Source organism: Callorhinus ursinus, unplaced genomic scaffold, assembly GCF_003265705.2.
Source record: "Callorhinus ursinus isolate GAN/ISIS: 27379988/994484 unplaced genomic scaffold, GSC_fseal_2.0 scaffold52, whole genome shotgun sequence".
NCBI classification, from domain to species: Eukaryota; Metazoa; Chordata; class Mammalia; order Carnivora; family Otariidae; genus Callorhinus; species Callorhinus ursinus.
Window position 1 is genome coordinate 8,989,626 of NW_027397114.1, and position 27,104 is coordinate 9,016,729.

At 60.1% G+C, this 27,104-nt stretch overlaps 2 protein-coding genes across 12 annotated transcripts in view; both read left to right on the plus strand.

Moving 5' to 3' along the window:
• CDC6 (cell division cycle 6) overlaps nt 1–3,225 on the plus strand; it is a 46,122-nt gene extending 42,897 nt beyond the window's left edge. For all 9 annotated transcript variants that reach the window (XM_025859420.2, XM_073883885.1, XM_025859421.2 and 6 more), the window contains one exon: nt 3,154–3,225. The gene's annotated coding sequence lies outside the window, so the exon portion shown is untranslated. The remainder of the gene's footprint in view (nt 1–3,153) is intronic.
• A 291-nt stretch (nt 3,226–3,516) lies between these two features.
• RARA (retinoic acid receptor alpha) lies at nt 3,517–26,439 on the plus strand. Of its 3 annotated transcripts, XM_073883888.1 has the most exons (9): nt 11,954–12,069; nt 17,308–17,443; nt 17,561–17,709; nt 19,021–19,162; nt 21,144–21,304; nt 21,545–21,721; nt 23,065–23,269; nt 24,098–24,256; nt 24,855–26,439. In XM_073883888.1, exons 4-9 carry the CDS (start codon nt 19,051–19,053, stop codon nt 25,070–25,072), a joined length of 1,032 nt encoding a protein of 343 aa, XP_073739989.1. In that variant the 5' UTR covers nt 11,954–12,069; nt 17,308–17,443; nt 17,561–17,709; nt 19,021–19,050; the 3' UTR covers nt 25,073–26,439. The 3 variants fall into 3 exon arrangements, with proteins under 3 accessions (XP_025715208.1, XP_025715209.1, XP_073739989.1); XM_025859423.2 differs by lacking the exons at nt 11,954–12,069; nt 17,308–17,443 and adding an exon at nt 3,517–3,695; XM_025859424.2 differs by lacking the exon at nt 17,308–17,443 and having other exon boundaries at nt 11,767–12,069.
• Nucleotides 26,440–27,104: the final 665 nt, after the last annotated feature.

Here is a 27,104-nt window from a genome sequence, read left to right on the forward strand (position 1 = left end):
GAGAGAGAGAGAGAGAGAGAGAGAGAGAGAGAGAGAGAGAGAGAGAGTCTGTGTATGTGTGTGTGTGTGTGTGTGTGTGTGTGTGTGTCTGTCTGTCAGCGCTGATGAGGCTCAGCCAACCCCTCCTTCCCTTGCCTGGCTCCCTCAGCTCGAGAGTTCCCGTTGTGTGGGGCCCCACAGGGGTGTGGGGGGCTGGGGTGGCAGCTGGCCCAATGGGTGGGGCCCCTGTTCCTCTGACGTCAGCCTTCTCAGCCTGGGAGGGAATCAGCAGGGGCCTGGGGAGGGAAGGGGGCACCTCATTCAGGAGTAAGGAGAGAGGCCTTATGGTTGTCATAATTAGTACCAGTAAAAATCATGGTCATTAACAAGGTCCAGATTTCACTCCTGGGGGAGCTGCCCCCTCCCTAGCAAGTACCTGTCCCCAACTCCCCCTCCCTCAGCCTGGCCCAGCTGGGCGCAAAAGTCCTGGCCTTGTCCACAGTGGCCCTGGCCTTGTCCACAGTGGCCTTGGCAGGAACTCCTCCACCCCTAGGCATGGTGCCTGGCCAAATGCTGGCTGTATGCATATACCCTGGACTCTAGGTTGGAGCCTGGAGCCTGGTGCTTAGGACCTGGTACAGCCTGAGCTGGGGAGGGGGAGGGGGAAGATTAGGGGTTGGACATGGAGGCAGTGCTTAGTTTGGGTCTTCAGAGCCCTGTTTTTTCCTTTTTTCTCTTTCCTTTTCCCTTCCTTTCTTCTTTTTTTATATTTATTTTTTATTTTTAAGTAAACTCTACCCCCAACATGGGGCTGAAACTCACGACCCTGACATCAAGAGTTACATGCTCTACTGATGGAGCCAGCCAGGCATCCATCCCTCCTTTCTTCTTCTTCTTTTTTTAATTTATTTATTCATGAGAGAGAGAGAGAGAGGCAGAGGCAGAGGGAGAAGCAGGCTCCCCGCCTAGCAGGGAGCCCGATGCGGGACTCGATCCCAGGATCCTGGGATCGTGACCTGAGCCGAAGGCAGACGCTTAACCATCTGAGCCACCCAGGCGCCCCTCTCCTTTCTTCTTTTTAACAGCTTTATTGAGATGTAATTCAAATACCATAAAATTCACTCATTAAAGTGTACAATTCAGTGGTTTTCGTATACTCACAGCCTGTGTGGTTGTCCCCACAATCCATTTTAGAAAATTGTCAGCACTCCAAAAAGAGCCCCCATAGCTATCAGCAGTCACCTCCCATTTCCCTCAGACCCACCTCCTAGCCCCTGGTAACCGCAGCCTACTCTCTGTCTTTATAGATTTGCCTACTCTGGACATTTCATATAAATGGAATCATCAGTATGTGGCCTTCTAGAACTAGCATAAGGTTTTTAGGGTGTACCCATGCTGTAGTCATATATATCAGTACTTCATTCCTTTCTGTGACAGAATAAGCTTCCATACGGCTGCACAACATTCTCTTTATCCATTAGTTGATCGACATTTGGGTTGGTTCTACTTGTTGGCCATTATGAGTAAAAACTGGTGTGAACATTCGTGTACAAGCTTTTGTGTGAACTTGTTTTCATATCTCGTGGGTAGATACTAGGAAGGGAACAGGCTGGATCATAGGGTAACTGTTTAACTTTTTGAGGAATTGCCACACTGTTGCCCAAAACAGTTGGCCTATTTTATATTCCCTCTAGCCATGGACGAGGGTTCCAATTTCTCCACATCCTCACCAACACTTGTTAGTAGTCTTTTGGATTACAGCCACCTTAGTGGATATGAATTGGTATCTCATTGTGGTTTTAAATGGCTGTGTTTCTTTTTGTCTGTCTCTTTGTTTTGGTCTTTCATATAGGTTTTTCACATATATATAATACCGTATATATGTCATGTATATGTGATTATGTATTCATATATAAATATATCCATGCACTTGTATTTGTGTATGGATATCCTATACCCCAAGTGGATTTGATTTGAAGCGTTCTCTTGTGGATGCTTCTCTTTCTCTCTCTCTCTCTTTGCTTCACTGCTGCCTGTCTCACTGTGTCCTGGGATCTCTGGGTTCATCTCTGTCTCTCTCTGCCCCATGGTGTTATCAGTACATGTCCTCTGGTCCCAGCTGTTCAAACAGAGTATGGATCTGTGTTCACACTATTGGAGGGGGGGCATCTGGTCCTTCATCTTGTGCCCATCTCCCACCCCATCCAGGGATGTGGCTTCTGCAGACAGAGGGTGTGGGTGAACTTCTTTTTTTCTTTTTAAAGATTTTTATTTATTTATTTGAGAGAGAGAGAGAGAGACAGAGAGAGCACAAGCAGGGGGAGGGGCAGAGGAAGAAGCAGGCTCCCCGATGAGCAGGGAGCCTGACGTGGGGCTCGATCCCAGGACCCTGAGATCATGACCTGAGCCCAAGGCAGACGCTTAACCGACTGAGCCCCCCAGGCGCCCCTGTGTGGGTGAACTTTGAGTTCATCAGTCCCCCCTACCCCTTTATTCCCTGGGGGTAAGGGGCTTCCACCCTGGGCAGTCCCTGCCCTCCTGACGCCCTGCCCACCGGTGGCCCATCATGCTAATAAGCATCGGAGGTGACACCCAGGAGTCCTGGGTTCCCATTTCCCCATTTGTGTGTATGGCAGTGGGCCTCCTCCCTGGGCCTGTGGGACAAACCCATCTGGGGTGCTTGGGCTTGGATTTTGGGGGGAAGTGGTGTAAGAAGGGCCCCCTGGCCTAGGAGTCATTTTTCTGAGAAGTGCCAATGCTTTAGGGAAGCGGCTTTTCCTCCCCCTCCCTTCTCCTCCCCTCAAGCACACGGTTCTTTGCATCTTGACCTCAGGTAACCCACACTGTGGGGAGGAGGGCCAGCGGCCTGCCTCTGCTACAAGGATCCTCTGGGGTGGCAGACCCTGACCTTTCCCCTCGGGACTATGGGTGAGAGGCCCTTTGTGGCTCTGGGCCCTCTCCTTGTCTCCCCAGCCGGGCTGTGCTAGCCTGCCACCCCCAGCAGTGTCTGGGCCCTGCTCCCAGGCTGTCTCTGCCAGCCAGGCACAGTGCCAGCTGTCTGCTCAGCCGGGTGCCACGGGAAAATCTCCGGCCGCCCAGGTTGGGGAGCTCCACGGGGAATGCCCGTGTACCCGCTCCTTGGTGACCACTCACCTGTCTTTTCTTTTTCTGCAGTGCCACAGGACATGGCCCCCCCAGCCGCCTAGCCAGGGCCCATCTAGGAGAGGCATCCTCTTCGGTGTCCTGAAGGCCAGCTCTGGACCTGCCCAGAAAAGTGACAGATTACAGAACTGCTTGACCAAAGGACCAGCTCTTGGGGCGTCCCCCAACCCACCCGGCCCCCAGCTAGAGTGGGGGATCCAGGAGTGTGAGATTAGCCTGTGGCCTTGGACAGCAGCTCCGGGACAGAAGGGGGGGTGGGCTGACCACCCAAACCCCCTCTGGGCCCAGGCCCCATGCCCCGAGGAGGGGCAGCCTGAAGCCCACCAGAGCCTCCTGCCAGACTGCCTGCTTACCCTTCTGACTGTGGCTGCTTGGCATGGCCAGCAACAGCAGCTCCTGCCCAACACCTGGGGGAGGGCACCTCAATGGGTACCCGGTGCCCCCCTATGCCTTCTTCTTCCCGCCTATGCTGGGTGGACTCTCACCGCCAGGCGCTCTGACCACTCTTCAGCACCAGCTTCCAGTTAGCGGCTATAGCACGCCATCCCCAGCCAGTAAGTGGGGTGGCGGGAGGCTCAGTGGGAGGGGACTGTGGAGGGCAGCAGGCCTCGGGGCTTGGCCTCTGGGCACATCTGTTCCTCTGCAGGCCACATCTTCTCCAGATGAGGAGGACCGTCGTGTGTGTGTGTGTGTGTGTGTGTGTGTGTGTGTGTGTGTGTTGGGGGGGGTGTCAAGGATGTCAAGGGCTTGTAGTCTGATCACAGTGGTCACGTTTGACGTCGGGGGCGGCAGAGGGAGAGCTGTTCCTCAGGGCTCCTGGTGTCCTGCGCTGTGCTGTGGAGGGCCTTATAAATAGCTCCAAGGGCTGGACACGGAGGCCGGAGGCCAGTAAACAAACCTCTCAACATTTGGTGGAAATGGCAACTCTAGTGAGGGTGGCACCCGACCTCTGCCCCACCCCAACCAGTGCCTCTGAGGGAAAGGGCTTGAAGGAGCAGCCTGCCAGGCTGGCTGGAGACCCCCGCTCCCCTCCCCCTGCCAACTCCTCCCACAGTTGCCTGGTGGCTGGGGCCGGTGGCCCAGGAGGGGGCGCTGGGCCTGGACTCCGGCTGTGTGCGCCTGCATGCTCTTGGCAGGGCCCGTGTTTTCTCTGGGACTCCACCCTCTGCCACGGGGGTCGCCTGTTGGCTGGATGGGGGTCTCAGTACCCTTCCCTGGCTGGCCGAGCCAGGTAGTGGGAGGCGGCAGCAGCTATGGCCAGCTGGCAGAGTCCAGGCCTCGGGCCTGCCAGGCCGCTTACAGTAACTCTGGCCCCCAGGGCCCAGCTGGGCACCAGGCCAGGGCTTGGGGGGGGGGGGGTGCGCAGGGGAGGAGGGAGCGGGGGCCTGGCCTGGGGCGGGAGGGGTTGGAAGCAGCAGAATGGGCCATGGACGGCCGGCTGGCCGGTCAGCTGCTGACCTGGGAAACGTGGCCCACCTCTCCTGGCAGGCAGGGATGAACGCCCTGCCCCGGGCACCCACTGCCCCTCCCACGGCCGCTGGCTGGCTGCCTGGCACCACTGCCCTCAGCGCCCGGCCGGGCTGGGTCAGTGTCCCCTTCCCGGTGTGGGGGCAGCACTCTCTCCCCGGAGCCAGGGAGTCTCTTTGTCCCTGGGGCAGGCCCTGGCTGGGCGCCTCGCTGCCCGCACTGGCCGCCCGCCCACCACCACCACCGCTTCCTGGACCTCCTCCTCTGGCTCCGCCACGGCCCCTCCCTCCCCGGCCCCACCGGCTGCTGGGGGGCTCGGCGTCTGTGCTCCTGTAGGCTCCCCCTCTCTATGGCCTGGGACCGGGGGCAGGCAGGTACCGCATTTCCACTGCCATGCCATCCACACTCCATCTTCTGTTTCCTCACCCAGCAGTGGCGGATAGTGCAGTGACCAGGGAGTCAGGGCCCTCCGATTCTGGCCTAGTCTTCCAGTCTGTGCTAGGTGACCAGGGAGGCCAGGCGCTGGGTTCAGAGTTGCTGGGGAATGGGTGGGCATGTCTGTGGTTCCTTGTGTCTACAGGGACTGGAATTCGTATTCTTGGTGGGGGCCGGGGGGGGGGCGGTCACTGGAGCATCTACTTCCTGCCAGGGTGGGATTTTTAGGGAGGGAGAAGTCGGGGGCTTATAACCTGGTACCTGTGGATAAGTTGTCCTTCCCCAGGTGATGGGAACAGAGCCCCCGGCACTGCTCAGAGTTGGAGGGGCCCAGGGCCTGGCCTGGGTTCTTGCCCACCCCGTGTCAGACGAGCAAATGCCATGCCCTCCTCTAAATGTTGCAAGCTTCTTCCTCTTTCTTAGAGGTGGGGAGGGTTTCCGGGTCCCCCACTTCCCACCCTGGTAACCTTTTCTCCCCAGGGTGGGGTGCCCACATTTCGGGCAAGTGGAGTCTTCTCTGGCTTTCCCCACCCAGGTTAGGCAATGCCCCTTTCCTGCCCTCTCCCTCTGTGAGCATGTGGGTTTCCCTACCCCTCCCCTCCTCCTAGTAAACAACTTCTCTTCCTACCCAGACCCCCCGCTTCTGAGCTTCTCCCTGACCTTCTTCTCCGTGACCAGAGGTGTAGCCATGGGCCTCAGGGAGCCAGGCATCGCCTTCCTCGTGCAGGGCTGGGTGGCCTGGTGACCCAAGCTCCTCAGTCCTGGGTAACAAAGCATGACAGATCAAAATTCACATGTGTTCGAGATGGAGGCAGCCTCATTACCCTGCTCTCCCTGCCTTGTGGCTGGTGCCAGGGGTCAGGCAGTTCCTAGGAGAGGGAGACCTTGGTGGCTCCCATTCCTGCAAGGAGCAATGGTTACCCTCTTTGTAGGAAACCTCCCAGATGAGGCTCTTTCCTCCCACTTCCCACCAACAGAGGTGTTTGGATAATCCCCCGTCCCTTTCCCCTCCCTCTTCCCACGTGAGGAGGAGGCTGGACCTTGCGTGTCCCTTTCAGAGACGTGGGTGGCCTGTGGAATGACAGGTCCAGGTCACCGTGGGGAGGGGTGGGTATTTGTCCTACTCCAGTCAGGGAGCCAGAGTGGGAAGTCCGAGGGATGGTACAGGATTCCCTCCCCACCTCCCCACAGCCCCTGGGGCTTGATCTCTGAGGACTGGTATTTACTATGGAGGGTTGGGATTCTGTGTACATTGTGAGGAGGGTCAGGGTTGTGTGTGTTTTAGGGTTGTGGGGGGGTCAAGGCTGAGTGTGTGTTGGGAATGGGGTTAATGGTTTGTATGTATGGGGTGAGAAGGTCAGAGGGTTGAGTGTGTTTTGGGAGAATCAAATCCAAAGCCAGGAGGGGGTGTCCGTTTGTCTGTTGCTGGAGGGGGCGGTGACTTAGGGCATAGAGTCTTTAAAGGGGAGAGGACTGTGGATTGTGCTATGTGTTTGGGGAGGTCAGGGTCTCTCTCTCTCTTATCGCTAGTCTAGGCTAGAGGGGAAACTGCCCTGCCTTTTTGGTTGCTTACTCCCGGAATTCCAAGCAGGCTGTGTAGGAGGCCGGGGTAGCTGGAGTTCGGGCTTTGCCACTTACTTCATAGGATGACCTCTCTGAGCGCGTTTCCTGGTCTCTAAAACAGGGATATTACCAGAACCTCCCTCAAAGGCTGAGATTAGGCAAGATCACCGACGTATCACCGACCTAATGCCCTCAGCTCTGCCCCTTGCTTGTTGCATCCTTCCTGTCTTGTGTGGTACCCTTTCCCACAGTGAAAAGGGACCAGGGCCCCTTCTAGGTAGGAGTGGGAGAGAACGGGATGCTAACATCTGTGGAGCACCTACTGTGTGCCCCGACTTTATCTCTGTTTTACAGACCTTAATCCCTAAGATGCTGGGAGAGGGTCAGTATCCCTGTTGCACATGAGACAACAGGGTGGGCGGAGGTAAAGCTCACTGGGTTAAGTGAGCGGTAAAGCGGACCTGTTTTCCACCATCCAGATAGGCCGCTGCAGGAGGGTATTGTGGGGGGGCACTCCTGGGTGGGGGGAGCTTTGGGGGGCGCAGTGCCAATGTTGAAACCCCCTCCCCCATAGCTGAGGCCCACTCCTGCCCGAGGACCTCCTGCCTTCTCCCAGTAGGGGGCGCGGGGGAAGGCAGCCAAGCCACGCCCCCTCCTCTGTGTTTTGGATCCTGGAGGCTGGAGGGAAAGAGCGCTGAGAGGCCTGGGCCAGATCTCCATCCTGCCCTGGAAATTGCGGATACAATCTGTTCACACCCATCCCCACCCACGAATCAGCCCGCTGCAGCCCACAGGAGTTTGTAGAGCTCAGGAGCCCTCCCCCCCACCCAGACACTATAGGAACAGAGTGTAAAAGCCACAGTTCTTATTATTTTGTTTCAATATGTAGGGTGGGGGCAGGGAAGTTGGAAGCAATCAGTAGATGGGACCGAGATGGGAGCCCCCTTCTGTCCACATATCAGTAGTGTGTGTGCCTGGAGCTTGGGGAGACCCTCCCTTCCTCTCCTCTGCCACTCTCTTCCCTTCATCTCTGTCCTCCATCCCTCCCTTCTCTTCACTCTTTCCCTGGACAATAAGAGGGACAACTCCGGGAGAGAGGGTACTGCCAGCAGTGCCTTTCCTGGGGTCTAAAGATGCAGAGTCATCCAAGCTACTGCTGGATGGAATCTTGAGTGAAGATGGGGCCCCTCACCTTTTATCTGGTAGCACTGATGATGCCGGCTTCCCTCGGGCAGGACTCAGGGAAGGAAGCCTGTCCTCTTGGCTGAGACTTGGGTCCACCCCATGCCACAGCCCGTGTGCCCATGGGGATGTGTCAGTGCAGGCCAGGACTACGCTTTAGGGGGTAGCATCTGTGGAAAGAGGAAGTGTTTCCCTTCTCCAGATCACTCTCGGGCGGTGCCCACACTACCTCTTTCCTCCTCCTCCTCCATGGAGTCAGGCACAGCCAGTGGAGCTGGGTCTCCCAGGGTAGACTGGCTAGATCAGCCTTGGCTAGGTCAGCAATAGAGGCCCTCCCCTCCCCAGTTTGATTCCTGGGTTGCCGGGAACCTCTCTCCGCCCACAGACCAAGGCACCACGGGCAGAAGTCCTAAAAAAGGACAGCTGTTCCTGTGCAGCCTTGGGCAGGTCACCCGTCCTCCCTCTGAGTCTGTATCCTCCCCTTTAAAGCAAGACTGTTATTGTGTTCCCGGCTGGATGAGTTGCTCTGAGGCCACGGTGACCTGCTGGCTGATGATCAGAGCCTGAATGAGCTTCGAGTGCCCTGCAAGAGCAGTGATGACGAGGCGGGTGGAGCCGGGCATCCTTGTCTTGTGGGATGGCCATGCTGTACTGGGACCCAATGTCTGTCTGGCTCCGGGCCTCCTGATTTCCTGTTTGTCATGCCCTCCAGATGGGGTTGGGGACAGGAGGGGGCCTGGCACAAGTGGGGGCCAGTTCAGTTCAGCCCACACCTGCCGAGGGCCTGCAAAGCACACAGCCCTGGAGGAGCCGTGGGGAATGTGACAAAGGAGCAGCAGAGGAGGACGGGGCCTCGGGCCTGCAGGCAGCTGCCCCTGGAGTTCTCCCTCAGCCCACAGAGCCTTCCTTTCCCCCCCTCTTCTCTCACTGCCCCGGGACACTGCTGTTGCCCAGAACAGGTATCTGCCCCTTCTCCAGCTCCAGAAATCCTATCCACCCTTTCAGGAACATCCTGAATGCCGCCTCTTCTCAGAAACCTTCACAGCCGTTCCCCCTTCCTCACGACACCCTTGCACCTTTGAATGCCTGCGGGTCCTTATTTTTTTTTTTTCTTCCAACACTCATCTCTCTACCACGAAGTGACTTCTTCCCACCTAGCTCCTGCCGTGAGCTGTAATCATTTGGGAGATCTTTTCCGCAGTTACCGGGTCTTTGATGGAGACTCCCTTAGTACCTTGCAGCAGTGAACACAGAGCCTCGCACGTACCTGGTACCCAGGCGCTAGGTCATTTAGGAGGAAAGAGACCGAGGGCTGTGGCAGCAGGCTGCCCTCTTCCCTGGCACTCACCCGCTGCCAGGGCTTGCATATATGTGCTCCAGACCCCAGCGTTCTGTCTGCAGCCCAGACTACACTCAGGGGAGACCTCCCATGGGAGTCCCACAGCCACCTGTCCACCAGGCCAGTAGACGTCAGTGCTTTGCAGTCTTGGGAACTTTGCTTCTGCACAAGCCACACGCCGGAGTCCTCTTTGCTGCCTCCCCCAGCCCTGTGTACTGCCTGGACCATTGCGGCAGCTACTCACTGGTCTCTCTTGCCCTCCTACAAGCCATTCTTCACACAGCTGCTCCAAAGATCTTATACCACTGTAAATCAGATCTTGCTTCTCCTCCACTTGGAAGCTTTCTGTGGCTTCTCCTTGCATTGAAGATAAAATCCCAAAGTCATTTGAGGCCAACAAGCCCACCTGGTCTGGCCTGAGCCTGCCTCTCTAGCCTGGTCTTGTGTCTGTTTGCCTCTTGAATTTTAAGCTCCCACTAACCTAGTCTTCTGTCAGTACCTTGAATGAACCCCCCCCCATCTCTAACCCCAGGACCATTGCACAGGCTCTTTCCTTTACTGGGACCACATTCCTTCCTACTTTTTGCCTGACTTATCTAAACTTCTACTCTTTCTTTAGGTCTCTGCCTTGAGGTCCTCCCTGACTCTTCAACCTAAAATAGGTACCTACACCAGTTCTCCTTCAAAGCATATTATAGTTGTTTCATAATACCAGTTACCTCAGTTTGCAATTACATTTCTATATATATTTACGATGATATGCTTAATGGCTGTTGCTCCATAAGGTCTGCAAGAACAGGCTTACCAAGGTATCCACATAGGAGGTACTCAGAAAATACTTTTTCTTGTCAGCCTGGCATGGTGGGAATATGCGCTTGGCAGCAGAAAGTTCAAATACTCACTCTACCCCTTAGTAGCAATGTGAACTTGGGACAACCCACCTAGCTTTGCAGAGACCTCAGTTTCTTTATCTGTAAGTAGGAATAATGCCCACTTATCTCTTGGGAGTTGCTCGAGGATTAACTGACAACATAGGTTAAGAACCTGGCTTCTAGAGGAATATACTTGGGAAGCATGTCAATTTCTATCCCCTTTTAGAGTGAGGGAGCTCTGCTGCAGGGTCAGTGGGAGTAACAGGATACCCTCTCCTCTAGGGACATCCCCCTCCTTCATGGGCCTTCCCACCCTAGGCCTTTCCTCCACTGAAACAGGCATCCCGAGGGCTTCCGGGAGGAAGTGGTCCGCTGGAAGGCACCAGCCCCTCCTCTTAGCTCTCCCGGGAGGGACTGCCTGGTGGGGGGCCGATCCTGGTTGCGCGGCTGGGAGACACCCTGGGCGGGGCTTTGCTCGCCGGAAGCACGCAGAGCTTGGGGAGGAGAGCCCCCTCTGCACGCGTTTGTGCCAAAGCATATCCGCGCTGCGGCGTCGGGTTCGGGCGGGCGGGCGGCCGGAGACACACATGATGTCACAGACAATGACACAAGCTGGGTGTTTCATCCTCAGCGCCTGAGCTGCACAATGTCACACCCTGGACGCCCGGCACGCCGCGTTCGTGGCGCAAACACTTGGCCCCGCGCACCCTGGCCCTTCGCCTCCTGCGGCCACTCTCCGCGTCTCCCGGGGTGCTCGCCCGGCCGGGGAGGGCCGGGGGCCGGCGGGCGAGCCCCGTGGGCGGGCTGGCGAGCGGGTGATGTCACGGGCATTGGTGGGTGGGTCACCCGGAGGTGAGGCGCCGCCAGGCGAGTTCAGCGAGAGTTCAGCCGCATTGCATTAGGCAAATGAGGCCCGGGCCGGGTGGGGGGTGTGTTGGGGGAGGACACCGGGACCACCTCCTCCTCCCCGCCCCATCACCTCCTCCACCAGCGCCGGGCCGGGGACTGACCAAACCAAGGGGGAGGCTGGGAGCCGGAACTGGGATGGGGGAGACGCCCGCCCCTCTTCCGTCCCTGCCTCCGAGCGCAGCCTCCACCTCTCCGCGTACTCCTCCTCTGGAGCCTTTCCCCCGTGCGTCCCCCCTTCTCTTCTCCCCCTTCCCAGGCTCCCCCCACTCGCCCGCCGCAGCCCGCCTCTCTCTATCAGTTCTCTGCGTTTCGCCCGCCGCAGCCGGAGCCGCCGGGCAAGGGTTAAGTCAGGGGCGGTGCCTGGACTGGACGGGGCGGAGGGAAGGGGGTGGAGCCGCCGGGGAGGGGGCGCGCAGGCTTGGGGCCGGGGGGGGGGCAGCGGCGCGCACCTCGGAGACCGAGTGTCTGCCGGACGCCCTGGGCCTGGCGGAGGCGGAGCCGCGCGGGGTCCCCATCCCCACCCGGAATCCTCTCCCGGGAGAAGCCCGGGAGCCCCGGCGGGGAGGAGGAAGTGCTCGGCGCGCCCCCCCACCCCCCCGCCCCGCGCCGATCCCGCCCCCGGCTGGCGCACTTGGGGAGCCGCGGGACTCTGCCTCGGACAGCATGCGACTCGAGACGGGAGCCCCCTCGAGGTGGAGCCGCTGAGTTCCCGGGCCTCGGCCGGGCGTTCCCGGGGGGGCGGGAACCGAGGGACCCCCCCGCCCCCCCCCCACCTCCCCCCCCTTCACCCGGGGCTGGTGGGGCGGCCGGCCGACTTTGACACGGGACTTCGGGCGACGGGGGCCCCCGGCTCGGGTTGCCAGTCGCGGCTGGGGGGGTGGGGGGGACGTGCCCCTCGCCCCCAGCTGCTCCCCGCGGATGGCGCCGCCGGCTGAGTGAGGGAGGCGGCGCGTAGGACTTCCCCGCCCGGACCTCTTGTCTTCGCGGGGAAGATGTACGAGAGTGTGGAAGTGGGGGGCCTCACCCCCACCCCCAATCCCTTCCTTGTGGTGGATTTTTATAACCAGAACCGGGCCTGTTTGCTCCCGGAGAAGGTGCTCCCCGCCCCTGGTCCCTACTCCACCCCGCTCCGGACTCCGCTTTGGAATGGCTCAAACCACTGTAGGTACCGGCCTCCCCTCTCCCGTTGTAGGAGCTGGGGCTGGGGGTGGGCGGTAGGGCTTCCACTCCCACGGGGGATGCGGGCCTGGGGCGTGGGGGGGGGCTTGTCTCTACTCTTCGCTTTCCCGTCTCTCTTGCTGAAACTCGGGTGCCCTTGCTGGACAATTGGGCTCTTCCCGAGTAGCCCTGGGCGCTCTTTCTCTTACATCAGGGCCGAGGAACTTTGGGGGTTTCTCCCTTCAGGAAACGTTTGTTCAGCTGTCCTGCTACTTCCGCAGGGGAAGTGAAGCCCCTTGCCCCGTTTATATTTTCTTGCTTGGAATCCAGGCGCTTCACAGCAGAGTGGTCCTTTCTCCCACCCTGGAGGGTGGGGTAAAGATCTTATCTGTGGGCTTATCTGCTCTGAGGAGGAGGGGCCTCCTTCCCAGATCCCACCCGTCAAAGCCTGGGGGAGAGCCCCCTCCTGTGCAGCAGCTGCTGCCCCCGCTTTGCCCTTGTGTCATTAGAGTCGGTGTCAGGGGACCACTCGGTGTCTTTAGTGTTGGCAGTGGGGTGTGGCAGGAAGGGGCAACTTCATCAGACAGCCGTCTGCCATCCTAACCATCCCTTACATATTGGGGAGGGGCACCTGTCCACAGGAGGGTTGTTCTGGCCCTGGACACTTGGCTGGCATCTTTGAGGTTTCTGTCCCAGGAATGGGGTGGGGGGAAGAGGCTGCTCTGGTGGGAAGAATATCCCTCCTCCTGATCCTAATCTGGTTGTTCTCTGGGGCATGAGTTGTGTTTTGTTTTGTTTTGTTTTGTTTTTGTGGGTCTGGGGCTGCTCTGGAAATGAGGGATGCATCCCCTGCCAATCCAGCTGTGTCCTTTTGTTACCCTATTTACACTTAGGGATAGGGGCAGGCACTGGGTTGTCCCTAAGAGGGGCACTGATGAGAACCCTGAAGTCCTGGCAGCCTGCTCACCTTCCTGCTCTCCTGCATCTGGGTTCGGGCTCCTCTGGAGGGGCTCTGTGCACCCGCGGGAGCTGTGAGCGCCTGGGGTGCACACCTGGGCATGTTCGAACCCAGCTGTGAGATAGTGTACCTGGCTGGGAGGGAGCTGGTGCTAGGGGGCTATTGTTACCTGGTCGGGTTTCTTCCCTTTCCCTGCTGGGACTCCACTCTTCCCTGGAGCTTCACCCTCCCCACCGGCTGCCTCCCTCCTGCCTGCCAGGGAGGAGGGGGCGGAATGGGTCCCTGGAGGCCTGGCAGATTGGAGAAGGTTGAAGGGCAACCCCCAGCCCCTTTGCTCTAGGAAGAGGGAGACCTGAAGTGGAAAGACACCCCACCTCTGCCCCTACCAGAGCCACCTCACCCCCAGCCTTTCCTATTCTCCTGCCCCCTGACCTTTGCCTCTGGAGCGAAGCGGAGGGTGGGAGGCAAGGGGGTGGGGGTGTGAGTGTCAGCTGACTTTAGCCAAACGGGAGAGGTAAGAGGTGTGATACTGGGACCCTTCTTCCCACCTTCCAGACCTGGAGGAAGGTGTTTCTCCCCAGTGGGATCATTGGGGCACAGCTGCCATGGTCACCCCTGTCACCATGTTGGCCGCCTTTGCCAGAGGACTGGGGGGAATCTGGGATCAGAGGCCTTGGGCTCCAACCCCATCTCTTCCTTCATTCTATGGGGGCAGCTCAGCTTTCCCTGGCCCCAAACTGGTCAGGGAGGAGGAGCATGCAGTCCCAACAGGCCTTGGGTTTGGTGAGGCTGGTGATGGGGAAGTGGAAGCCTGTTTCCCACACTGTGTCTTGGCTTGGCCAGAGCTAGAAATCTGGGCTCCCCTGCTCCCCTAGTCGCTGTGTAGGTGTGTGTATATGTCACTGGGTGCCAGTGGGCTCAGCCCCAAAACTGTGGGCTGGGAGTGGTGGGTGTGGGAGTTGTTCTGAGGGACAGGAAAGACCTGGAGGCTGCTGGGGGGTGGGGATGACTTGACCCTGTCTAGTACAGGGGGTCACCACCACTGCCTTGGGAGGAACCCCCTGGTGTATGTGGAGGTCCTGTGGTGACAGGAGGCCTCCAGCCCCCTCACCGGAATCCTCCTCCGTGCCCCCCCCCCCCCCCCCCGCACCAAAGGTGGGAAGAGACTGCAGGCTGGCCCGGGAAGGAGACGCTTTTTATCCTGCAGGGCCCTGGGAACCTTGCCTCCTTCCCCAGAGCCCCCGTTGGGGGGCACTGGAGGACAGGGGGTACACAGGATGTGGCTCCCCATCTGTCCCCCACCAGTCTCACTGCTCACGCCTCCACCCGCTCCCAGACGTCCAAGAATGTGAAGCACGTGGATGCCCGTGGTGGGGGGGAGGGGGAGAGATGCTTATCGGGGCGCTGGGCCAGGGGCCTCCTTCCGCCGCTACACCCAGAGCTACCCCACCTTCCCCCCTGGGCGGGGTGTGGGGGGAGGAAGGGGTGGGACGGGGGACCCTCCACCCCCTCCCCAGCCCTCCCCGGGGGCTGCGAGGGGAGCTGCGGAGGAGCGCGCGCGCGCGCGCCAGCTGGATTGGGAGGGGAGCCGCTGGCCGGGGGCCCGGCTGATTTCCTGCTGATCTCCTCCAGGAAACCGGCCCCTTGTGCGAGGCTGCGAACGGCTCTGGGGCGTGGGGAAACCGGAGCGCTGTGCCCCCTAACCCCCTGCCCGCCAGAGGGCCGGGGGAGGGGAGCCTGGCAGCGCTGGCGGGAGGGGACGCCTGGCTTCCTGGGCTGGTTCCAGCCCTCCGCGGGGCGCTGGGACTGGGAGTCGATTAGGTGTGGTGCTTCTGCAGCCTCCTCTTTCTGCAGGAAGAGGAGAGATTTGTGGGCTGGGGCCTCTCTGGGAGGGAGGTGAGCGGGGAGGGGCTGGGCCCTGACAGTCCTCACCCCCCAGAGGTTGGGTGTGCAGAGTTAAGGCTGAGTGCCAGCTCCTGCAGAGGCCACAGGGGTCCCCGAGTGCCCTGGGCTTCCGAAGCCCAGGCTGCTGGCTGGAGGCCTGGGGAGGTGGGGACTGGGCCAGGGCTCTGGGTTCAAAGGGCACAGTGCAAAACCTTTGGGCTGTTACCTGGGTGACAGGTGGGGATGTGCTGGGGGTAGGGGAGTAGGGCTTACTAGAGCCTCAGAGGCAGCCAGCTGCAGTGGGGTGGGCCCAAAATGTAGCTCCCACCTCAGCTCATCTCCCCCATCCTGCCGCAAAACAATTTTAAAAAGCACATTCTTTAAGTTTTATAAACACTCTCTGGACTTTGCCTTAGCTCCAAATTTCTTTCTTTCTTTTTTTTATTGATCCCATTGTATTTCTTTTAAAGATTTTATTTATTTGTTTGACAGTGAGAGAGGGAACACAAGCAGGGGGAGTGGGAGAGGGAGAAGCAGGTGGGGCTCCATCCCAGCACCTGAGCTTAAGGGGGACTCAACGACTGAGCCCCCCAGGCGCCCCTTAGCTCCACAGTTCAGTGGGTTATTGCCGCTGTAGTCAGTGCCTGGCCTTAGAGCTGTCCGTCCCTGGTCCTGGTGATCCTGTGTGTCTCCCCATGCCCTCCCCTCCCTCTGCCCCATGCTGTACCCCAAAGCTCCCGCTGTCCCATTTTAGAGGTGGGGCGGGCATTGGGGGGATGGGCCCAGGGCAAAGGGCGGATGGGGAGGGGAGGGGAGGTCAGTGCCTTCATCCTGTGCTTATTGGATTCTAGGCCGTGGTCCCCCCACACCCCCTTCTCCTTCCCCCCCCCCCAGCAGTCTGGATTGTCTATTGTTACTCCTTTTACGTCTTGGAAAAAGTTAGCACAACAAAGGGCTCCTTTGTGGCTCACCCCTCTGCCTCCTGGCCTCACCCAGGCCCCCCAACCCCAACCCCCCCCCCCAGCAGCTGTTCTCAGGCCTCTTGCCTGTCCGATTTGCTTGTCTGGCCTCAGGGAGGGTGAGGTGGGGGGGGGGGAAAGCCAGGCCAGGGCAGTTTAGAGTTGGGGTGAGAAGCAGAGGGCCAGGGGAGGTCAGTGAAGAGGCTGTAGACTGGTGGGGGTCGGGGTATCCAGTATTCCTTTGCTGAAGGCTGGTCTCTGGGCAGGGACAGGGGCACAGGGCCACAGCAGTGCTGGTCACCAGGCTGAGCAGGGAAGTGGTGCTCGGGCCCCACTGAGAGCCAGGAAGGCCCTGCCAAGGTTGTTGGCCTGGCTCCCTGTCATCACTGCCTGGCAACTGCTGTGTGTCTGCAGGTAAGGGGGGGGGGATTGTATGCAGCCAGCCCCCCATGTCCAGCTGCTTTTCTCTGTGCCTGCACTTGGGGGCCATATGATTCATGGCTTATAGGGTGCTTGGACCAGGAGCTCTGGGACTCTCTGAATTCCAGAACCTTGTGTGCTGGAGTTTGGGGTGAGAATAGGTAGGATTCTGGGGTAGGGGAGGAGGCTGGGATCTTCCTACCCAGGGAGACATCCTTGCCCCTCCTTGGCCCTGGACAAGTAGACTTTGGCAAAGGCCTCTGGAGGCTGCCGGGTGGTACCTTGGGAATTTGGGATTGCCTCGGCCATAGTTCTCATCCAGCATGATACACCCCGAGCGGCCCAGGCTTTGGGCACAGACAGCCCCCACCCAACCCAGCTCTGTTCTGCCTGGGGTGATGGGCAGTGGGCCAGGCAGTGGGGAGGATTTGGCCAGTGGGGGCTGCCCCTGTTGGCTGGGTCACCCCCCCCCCCCCCCCCTCTTGGAGCTGAATAACAGGAGGGGAGGGGGGTAGTAACCCGGACATAGTATTGAGGGCAGACAGACAGAGCATTGATAGGAACAGACCCCCCTTTGTCATGCTGCTTCCCCCCCAGACAGGGGGCACCCAGAGCAGTGGGCTTCCGGGGCTCAGAGGGACTCTTCTCCCTGTCTCCAGGGGTCCCCCTGCTTATCTCAGGGGAATCCCCACCTGCTCTGCTCCAACATTTGCACGCCCTGCCTTGGGTCCCTAGCCAGGGGATTGTTTAGGTGGAGGAGGGGCTGTGGCTACTGGTGGGGTGGGTGAAGGAGGGAGCGGAAGCAGAGGGGGTGGGGGAGTGGCCGCTTTGAATATCCTGTTGACCCCAGTTTCCTCTGCCCCCAGCCTGTGTCCTCTTCTCTCCCTCCTTACCAGGCCTTAACTCCTTCCTAACTTGGGGGAGATGGGGCCAGGCTGACTCCTGCCCCCACCCCCCAAGCATAGTCCTGTTCACAATGCAAATCTGATGGTTTATCCTCTGATCTTTCTGGTTTTGAAGGTGGGGTCCTGGGGGAGTAGGCAGGAGTGATGGGGTGCTGGAAGCTTCATGGGCAGCTCATTGTCCAAGTCTGGCTGAGGAGTCCCAGCTTTCCTGAGACTGTCCCTGCCCCAGACTGAGAGTCCTGGTAGCAGTGGTGAGGCTGGGAGAGGCTGGGCGGGGGGGTTGGGGGGAAGTTCTTGAAGCAGGGTGGGCACGGGATTAGGGATGGCAACCTGGGTCTCTAACCGCCCCTCCCCTCTTCTCTCTCTAGCCATTGAGACCCAGAGCAGCAGTTCCGAAGAGATAGTGCCCAGTCCTCCCTCGCCACCCCCCCTCCCCCGCATCTACAAGCCTTGCTTTGTCTGTCAAGACAAATCCTCAGGCTACCACTATGGGGTCAGCGCCTGTGAGGGCTGCAAGGTGAGTTGAGGGTTCACTGGGAAGGACAGCCCTGATTAGATAAATGGGGTGCCCCCCCCGCCTCGTCCTGGAGTATGCCATTGGTGGGGGGGATGTCTCGGAAACTGCCGCTCTTGCTTCCTTCCCCACAGAAGGTGGCAGAGCCTTGGAGGAGAGGAAGCCTGCATTAGATGATCAGGGACCCCCAAACTGGAGGTCCCCCTCCCGCCTGAGCCCCTCTCCCCATCTCCATCCTCTAGCAGGCAGGGCATACCCCCCCCCCGCCCCCGCTCGGCTCCTGCTTGCCGCCCATGCTGTCACAGTGAGCTGGCTGCCAACTGGCTCTTGGCCAGGGACCCAGGAGGCCTGCCCCCGATGGCCCTGCCTCAGCCTCACCACAGCAGCCTGGCAGAGGCAGTGAGGAGCCGGCGCCCTGCCTTGGCCTCTCCTTCAGGCGCCCAGGCTGTGGGATCCCCAGGGTCTGACTGGCTTTCCCCGTGCCCGTGTTAGGCTTCGGAGGACAGATGTGGCTGCCACCTTCCCAGCAGCTGTGGGCCTGCCTTCTTCCCTTCTCCCAGTGCCCGAGCCTCTGTATAGGTGTCTTCCCCAGGGATTGGGGTGCAGAAGCTGCTCGGCTTTGAGGCTTGAGGCACCGGGCTGCCCCTCAGCATGGAGTGGCTCTCCCCAGGTGTGGGGCAGAGAGCAAGGCAAAGCACAAGGCTTTGGGCTCAGTGTGTCTGTCTGTCCTGTCTGGTGGTTCCCAGTTTGTTTGGTTTGCTTGTCTCTGTGTGTAGACCCTGACCAGCCCGGATCGGCTGGTGATCATGCACCTCTGCCGGGGTGGTGAGCATGTGTCTTGCTGCCTTGCTCCTGACCGTGTGTGCATCTCCACCTCTCTGGCCAGCCTGTGTGTGGCCTTCTCTGGCCTCTTCTTCCTGTGCCCCAAGCCCAGGGCTGTGGGTTCCAGAGCCCTGCCTCTCCCATCGAGTCCTGTCTGCCCCTTTTCCTGACTCACTTAGCAGCCCTGAGGTCCTTTTTGCCGGGAGGGAGGAAGCCAGAACTGTGGGGATAGCTTGTGGGAAGACCACTGCCCACCTGCCGTGTTGAGGCAGGCACTGGGATTCTTCTGGGGCGGGGGGGGGGGGGGGGGGGGGGGCTTGTGGGGGGGGGGGGGTTTTGGGGGGGGCGGGTATCCTTGTAGGTGGACTGTTTTCTTCACCTTGTCAGGCCCGCCCAGGTAGGTGATGGCCAAACGCTTGGGGCAGCGGCTGGCCTGGCCCTCTGTCCTCACCACGGGTTTGGCTGAGCCGACTCCTTTTCCTCCATACCCAGGGCTTCTTCCGGCGCAGCATCCAGAAGAACATGGTGTACACGTGTCACCGGGACAAGAACTGCATCATCAACAAGGTGACCCGGAACCGTTGCCAGTACTGCCGGCTGCAGAAGTGCTTCGAAGTGGGCATGTCCAAGGAGTGTGAGTGTGCCGGGCCGGGCCCCTACGCGCTCCCCAAAGGCCAGGGGCGTGGGCACGTGTGCGCGGTGCGCCTGGCTGGGAGCGTGCGTGCCCACTGCATGGTGTGCGTGCTTGTGGCTAAGGATGGTTTGTGTACAGCTGCGAGGACCTGTCTGTCTGTCCCCGCGGCTAGCCAGCTGTGCGTCCGTGTGTGGGCCGCCGTTCGTGTTGGCAAGTGGTTGGCTGTGTGTGTCTGCTTCCAGGCCCTGCTTGGCTTTGGGGCGGGGCTCAGGGCCTACCTGAAGGCCTCCGGGTTGTGCCTCTTAGTGGAGGGTTTGCGCTGGGGGGTGCTGGTTGGTATTTGTGTGTGTGTGGGGGGGGGGGGGCCGGTGGGTGTTTGTGTGTGGGGGGGGGGGGTGTGTGGCAGGCACAGAGATCTAAAAGCCATTGTCTGGTGAAGCCAGGGCCCTAGAGTTGGAAGGGAGAATTGGGACTTCTCAGATCCCAGAGGAACTGGGGGTTTCCAGTTTGGGCTCAGCTGAGGCCCGACGGAGGGAGGGAGGGAGGGCAGGCTGCACAGGGAGACCCTCTTGTGTTGAATCATGGGTGTTGCTGTGGTGACCGGTGATTGATGATGTCAGAGATAAATGACGCTGACAGACGCCTCCTTGTCTGCGTGGCCGTTGCCATGGAGCCTGAGCCTTGGGGGATGGGGTGGGGGAGGGGGGCTGCAGGACCCCCTAGCCCTTTGTGGGGAGGACAGTGGAAGAGGGAAGTGGGGAGGGGATGTGGGGGGGCACGTGGAGCCCCACATGGGAGCAGAGGGGCCCTGCAGCAAGCAACTCGCCACCTCCTGCCACAGGAGGCGGAGGACGTGGGGTCTGGTGCCCAGGAAGTGCTGTTGAGTGGGTGACAACTTGGGACCCTTCCCTTCAGGGCCCAGCACCGCTCCTCCTGCGGCTTCTGCCACCTTCCACCCCCAGAGCGTTTCAGTGCCGAGGACCAGGGTGGGGACCCCCCTCCCCCCCTACCAACTCCCCCTTTCCCTCCCTCCTCCTCTCCGGCTGCTCAGTGCCCCGAGCTGAGCAGCTGCCAGTTCAATAGAATTAAAGCTTCCGAATGATAAACGTCTTGTCACAGCTGCAATTTTCTCTTCCCAAATTATCCCCCCCACTCTCCCTCTCCCTCTCCCTCCTCTCCCTTGCACTTTATTGAATTTGCAGAATCGACATGAGTGATCTCCAAATTATGCCAGTTCCCCCCCCCCCCGCCGCTGCCCCCCCCCCGGCCCCCCCCCCCCTTCCTCCAGCTTCAGCAGCCGCCACCGCTGGTCTTGTGAGTGATTGCGTGTCTGGGATAATCGGCTGGTAACGACCCCATCGCTTCTTTAAAGCTGAGTGGTGTGTGCGGCTCAGCGCCCCTGGTGATTTGTCAGCTCCCCCAGCTAATGGGCCGAGAGATTCTGCCTCCCGGGCCCCCCACTTTCAGGCTGGGGAGCTGCTCGGAGCCAGTCCCAGGGACCCCCAGGGAGGCTGCTGCCCAGGAGGGCTGGGGGCCAGTGGAGGCAGGAGCCGGCCGAGGGAATGGGGGCAGGGGAGGCAGAGCACGGGGGTGGGACCCTCTGCACACTTGCTTTCAGCCCTGGACCCCCCCCCGGGTACGCCTGGAGTGTGGGCCCGCAAAGACACGTGGGGTACAGGGGCCACGGGCCGGCCAAGGGGTGTGCGTGTGTGTGCGATGGTCACGTGCCGGGGCCGGACTTGGCATGGGGTTCAGGTGGGCCTGGATGGGTGGGCCGTGCGTGGACACCTTACCTGCCTGTGCACTCGTATGTGCGCATTCACACGTGCGCTCCCGCGTGCGCATCGCTGTGCGTGCGCGTGAGGCCCGGCCGGGTGGCTTCCTTGGCAGCCGCAGCAGCAGCTCTGTCTGGTGGGAGGAACTCGGGCAGGGATGGGCCGCTGCCCGCACCTGCTGTAACCCTGGCCTCTGCCCTCCACAGCTGTGAGGAATGACAGAAACAAGAAGAAGAAGGAGGCGCCCAAGCCCGAGTGCTCCGAGAGCTACACGCTGACGCCCGAGGTGGGGGAGCTCATCGAGAAGGTGCGCAAAGCGCACCAGGAAACCTTCCCTGCCCTCTGTCAGCTGGGCAAATACACTACGGTACGGTTTCCCCCAGCCTGGCAGGGCGGGGTGCCCCCAGTGCCACGGGGCCCGTCCTGCCCCTCCTCACCCCTGCCCGGGCTTCTGTGTGCTTTCCCCTCTTCTCCCTCCTCCTCCTGCTTCCTGATCGCGGAGCTCTCAGGAAGTGGAGCGGGTGGAGGGCAGGCCCGTGGGTGCGGCAGAGCCAGGCCGAGAAGGGGCACACGAGGAGAGGGCCCTCACTCTCCCCCATCCTCCCAGAACAACAGCTCAGAGCAACGTGTCTCTCTGGACATTGACCTCTGGGACAAGTTCAGTGAACTCTCCACCAAGTGCATCATTAAGACTGTGGAGTTCGCCAAGCAACTGCCCGGCTTCACCACCCTCACCATTGCTGACCAGATCACCCTCCTCAAGGCTGCCTGCCTGGACATCCTGGTGAGGGTCTGCACCCTGCCCACCCGGGCACTGCCCCTGAGTCCTTGGAGGAGGTCCTGCTGTTCAGATAGCCACCTTCCCCAAACACACATCTGGAATCGATCTGTTCAAATGCCCCCCACCCAAGTGCCCACCCTTCCCCTCCCCCACGTGACCACCTGTTCCCATAGCCCCTCAGCATCTGGATGTCCACTGCTTCACCCGTTCACCCACACATGCGTCCATCCATGCTCACCCCATCTTTCCATTGAAACTTCCACCCTACCACCCATCTGCCCATCTCTTCCATCTAATAAAGATTCACCCAGGACCCTGTGTGGCCAGGCCTTGAGCTGGGTGTCAGGAAACAGAGGTGAACACGACACCAGCCCCTCTCTTGAGAGCCTTCTGTGTGTGGAGGCAGCAGACATGTAAACAGAGGTTACCAAACCTTGCTGAGTGCTGGCTGGAGATGGGGATGGGCTGTCCCTTCTCTGCAGGAGAGAGCCACAGCTGCGGGCCCCCAGGGCAGGCATCCCAGAGGAGGGAGCACCCCGGGTTGTATAGAAGGGGCACGTGAGAGGGCCCTAACTTGGGGACAGGGTGTGACAGGCCCAAGGGTGAGACCAGCTGGATTCAGGGGACTGCAGGGCATTTGGTGGAGCAGAGGGTGGCCAGGCTAGAGGCAGGATGTGCGTGCTGGGAACTGTCAAAGTCAAGGCTGGGAGGACTCTGCTCCTTGACTTCCCTAATGGGCTCAGCCCACCTGTCCCTTCTTGGCCACTTCCAGGGTGGGGAACCTGAAAGGTGACAAGGCTGCAGCTTCCTGGTAGGGGTGGGGCGGGAGGAGCAGGGTGTGGCATTTCTGGGTAGTCCCCTGTTCCCATGCCCCAGATGCAAGAGTTTCAGCCCTGGATCAGGGTTTGAAATGTTTGGAGCTGATACACATTCATGGAGTTCTGCTGTGTACCCAGTCCTGGGGACTGGAGACCCAAATCCGCTCTGGTCCTTGCCTTCTGCAAATTCTAGTTTCCCCTTAGATTCTCTTTGTGGAGACCGGATGATCTAGATCTGCACTGTACAGTAGTGGCTTGTTGTGTGTGGCCCTTCAAATTTAAATGAATTAAGATTAAATTTAGTTGAGTTCCTCAGCTGCAGTAACCACATTTCAGGGGCCCAGTGGCTACGTTGGCTGGTGGCTACTATTTGCGTGGGGGCAGACCTAGAACATTTCCATCATTGCAGAAGGTTCTATCAGACAGCACTGGTTTGGCCGCCTGCCCAGTGGTCCTGTGGGGATGCTGGTACTGGAAGTGCTGGGGAGATGGGTCCAGTCCCTGAACACGTGCATCCTCTGCTCCCAGATCCTGCGGATCTGCACGCGGTACACGCCCGAGCAGGACACAATGACCTTCTCCGATGGGCTGACCCTCAACCGGACCCAGATGCACAATGCCGGCTTCGGCCCCCTCACGGACCTGGTCTTTGCCTTCGCCAACCAGCTGCTGCCCCTGGAGATGGATGACGCTGAGACTGGTCTTCTCAGTGCCATCTGTCTCATCTGTGGAGGTGGGCAGGGCGCCTGGGGCTGGGGAGCCAGGCCCAGGGTGGTGGGGCGGCCCCCGGAGTCTCTTCCAGGGAGAAGCCCGGGGTCAGATCAGAAGGGGGCCTCTGTGTCACGCCCCCTCGGAGGGGTGAACGGAGAACGTAGAGGGGCAGGGTCTGGTCTGTGGCCACACAGCAAGGGAGAAGGGGCGGACGCCTGATGTCTGCTTCCCTGTTGATGGGTTGTGCCCCTTCCAGGGGGCTTAAGAGTGAGGGCTTGAGGGTCAGACCACCCAGGTTCAAATCCTGGCCAGCTTGTGACCTTGAGCAGGTTGTTGAACTTCATTGAGTTCCTGTTTCTTTAAAATGGGGCAGTAAGTGTCTCCACCTCATAAAGTTGATGGGGGGGATTAAGAGGTAATAAAGAAGGCACAGTTTGCCTACAGTAAGGCCCAGTAGATGTTGGCCGCTGTTATTATTTGATTAAGAGTTTCGACATACTGTGCTCGTGTCTATAATAACGGGTGGGAGTGAGACCTACCCGGGCATCCTCCCTTTGCCTGAGGATGGCACTGCCTGTGTTCACGGGTCCCATCCCTATGAATTGGGCTGTCAGAGAGGGCCCCGGACGACCCCACCCCAGTTCCTCTCTGCTCACATTTAAGAGCCTCTTAGGGCCTTTCTCAACAGCCCACAGACCGCAAGCACTGCCCTGTATGGGGAGGTCCCAGGAGCAGAGACGCTCAGCCTGTGGCCTGGGCCAGCGCGCCCCCCAGTGACTGAGGCTGGGAGCGCGGCTGTGTTCCTTGCTAGCCCTGGGCAGAGCTGCTCAGGGGGCATCTGCTTCCTCAGACCGGCAGGACCTGGAGCAGCCAGACAGGGTGGACATGCTTCAGGAGCCGCTGCTGGAGGCGCTGAAGGTCTATGTGCGGAAACGGAGACCCAGCCGCCCTCACATGTTCCCCAAGATGCTGATGAAGATCACAGACCTGCGAAGCATCAGTGCTAAGGGTGAGGCTCGTGCCCTGTGTGTATGCCAGAGCCGGACCCCAACACTTGGCCCAGGACCCCCTGCCCGTGCCCAGAGTCAGGCCCCCCACGTGGGAGTCAGCACCCCACATCTTCGTGCCCAAGACGATGCCCCATTCATCTGGACTTCCCCGTGCCCAGGTGACCTCCTGCGTGGGAGCTCTGAGGGGGCATTGTCACCTTTGCGTGCTAGTTGAGGGCATGGCTCTGTAGCCAGACCGTGTGGGTGTGTGTTGAGCAGCGCTGCGCCTCAGTTTCCCACCTGAGGAACAGGGATCATGATGGTGTTTACAGAGCTGTGTTTGAGGCGTCAGGAGGAGAATCTGTAACACACGGCACGTAGGAAGGGCCCCGGGTCCACCCCAGGCAGTCTGACCCCCGAGCCTGGGTTTGCAACCACTGCTGCCCCTAGACTTGGGGGCCTAAGAGAGCTGGCTTATGTCAGAGAACTGCGCCCCGAGTTCGGTCCGTGGTGGATGCCGATATGGGTAGAACTGGTCCTTCCAACCCGCACCCTCCCTCCTGGAGCTTTGTGAGGCTGGGGGCCCACGTGTTGATCTCTGCTATTCCTTTCCGGCAGGGGCTGAGCGGGTGATCACGCTGAAGATGGAGATCCCGGGCTCCATGCCACCCCTCATCCAGGAAATGCTGGAGAACTCCGAGGGCCTGGACACTCTGAGCGGACAGCCGGGGGGCGGGGGGCGGGATGGGGGCGGCCTGGCCCCCCCACCCGGCAGCTGCAGCCCCAGCCTCAGCCCCAGCTCCAACAGAAGCAGCCCGGCCACCCACTCCCCGTGACTGCCCGTGCCCCGTGGACACAACCCTCACCCCACGCCCTGGCTTTTCTCTGCCTTTCTACCAACCATGCGACCCCCACCGGCCCTGCTCCCCCCCCCCGTCCTCCCTTTCCTCGGAGACAGGAGGGAGGAGGCGGTGACTCTTCAGAGGGAGGCCCGGGCAGCACGGACTGCCTGCTCCTGCAGCCTGGGCTGACGTCAGGGGCAAGGTCGTGAACTGAGTGAGGACCCCTGGTCCTGGGCCTCGGGATGGAGCCTGGGGGCCTTGCGTTCATCAAGACAGCCCTCTGCCCCCCTCGCCACATCTTCATCACCAGCAAATGCCAGGACCTGGCTCCCCCATACTCAGAACCCGCAAGCCATTGCCCCCCGGTCGGGAAACCCCCCTGCCTCGGTTGGTGACAGAGGGGGTGGGCCAGGGGTGGGGGGGTTCCCCCTGTACATACCCTGCCGTACCAACCCCCAGGTATTAATTCTCGCTGGTTTTGTTTTTATTTTAAATTTTTTTTGGTTTTGATTTTTTTAATAAGAATTTTCATTTTAAGCACATTTATACTGAAGGAATCTGTGCTGTGTATTGGGGGGAGCTGGATCCAGAGCTGGAGGGGGGTGGGTCCTGGGGGAGGGGAGCGGCTCACAAGGGGCTCCCACACTCTCCATGTCCCTGCACCCCCTAGCCCTCCTCCCCAGCCTTTTCCTCCTCAGTTTTCTCTTTAAAACTGTGAAGTACTAACTTTCCGAGGTCTGTCCTCCCCTTCTCCCTCTGCCTAACCACTGGGCATGGACAGTTTCAGGCAGCCCCCAGGAGGAGGGGGCCCACCATGAAAGGGCAGGGGGCAAAGCAAGGGGGGAGCCCTCAGAACATATTCGTGTGTATTTCTCAGCCCTGTGGACTTGGCAGAGCTGCCTCTCCCATCATCTAAGCCCTCCAGCCCCCACTGTGAAGGGGCTGGCCAAGGAGTTCAAGCTGCCCCTGTCCCCCAGCCTCACAGCCACCAGCACTGCCCACAGGGCCCCCAGACACACACGCACGCGCACACACACACACACACACGCGCGCGCACACACACACACACACACAGCGGACCGATGGGCCAACAGACACACTTGGCCTGAGTTCCTCTGTTTCCCTGGCCTGCCCCCCGCTCCCCACCACATCCCCATGCCCCCTCCTTGCCCCGCAGGACGGGCCTACAGGGGGTTCCCTCCCCTCTTCCCCTGCACCCCCAGGCTGGGGGAGCTGGTTCTGCCCTGCCCTCCTTGCCCCGGGGTTGGGGTCTCATCCCCCCAGAGCCCGCTGGTGCACCTGTTACTGTTGGACTTTCCACTGAGATCTACTGGATAAAGAATAAAGTTCTATTTATTCTACACATGCCTCAGAGCCTCACTGCCTCGCTGCCTTCTCCCACCGTGTGGGCAGGGAGCTGGAGATGGGGGAGCGGCTAGGAGCAGCTAGGAGCACCGGGACTATGCTGCCTTCGGGGCCTGCCTTGCGGCGCTGGGCTCTTTGGTGGAACAAGATAGGCCTGCCCTCGGGAGGCCCTCTGTCTAGGGGTCTACATAGCCCGTGTCAGGGAGCTCCAGGTTGGAGGTGGGGAGGGGAGAGGAGAAACTGTTCCCACCTTCGGGGAGTCCCCAGTCTGAGGGAGGAAGCCAGCCCCAGCTCTCTGGGAATCTTGGTCTGAGGGGGGAAGCCTGCCTCTGCCTTCAGAGAGTCCTGAGCCCTTGGAAGCCAGAGCTTGGGCCTGGGGGTCACTAAGTGGCAGAGGAGTTCTGTTCCGGACTTGACCTTCAGGAGTGGCAGTTGGCATGCGTACCCAGGTCAGGAGCCCTTGGCAACCTAACAAGAACGTAGGATTGGGATGGCCTTAGAAAGCCAGCCCATCCGTCCCTGTGCGTCCAAGAAGGACTGTCTTGCCCTCCCCTGCCAAGCCCTAAAGTCACTCTGTGGGCAGGAGGCAGAGAAGACAGCTTGCAAGGGAACTTGGTTGCTCCTGGTTGAGAGGATCAAGTGTGGCAGGCCTGTAGTGGCA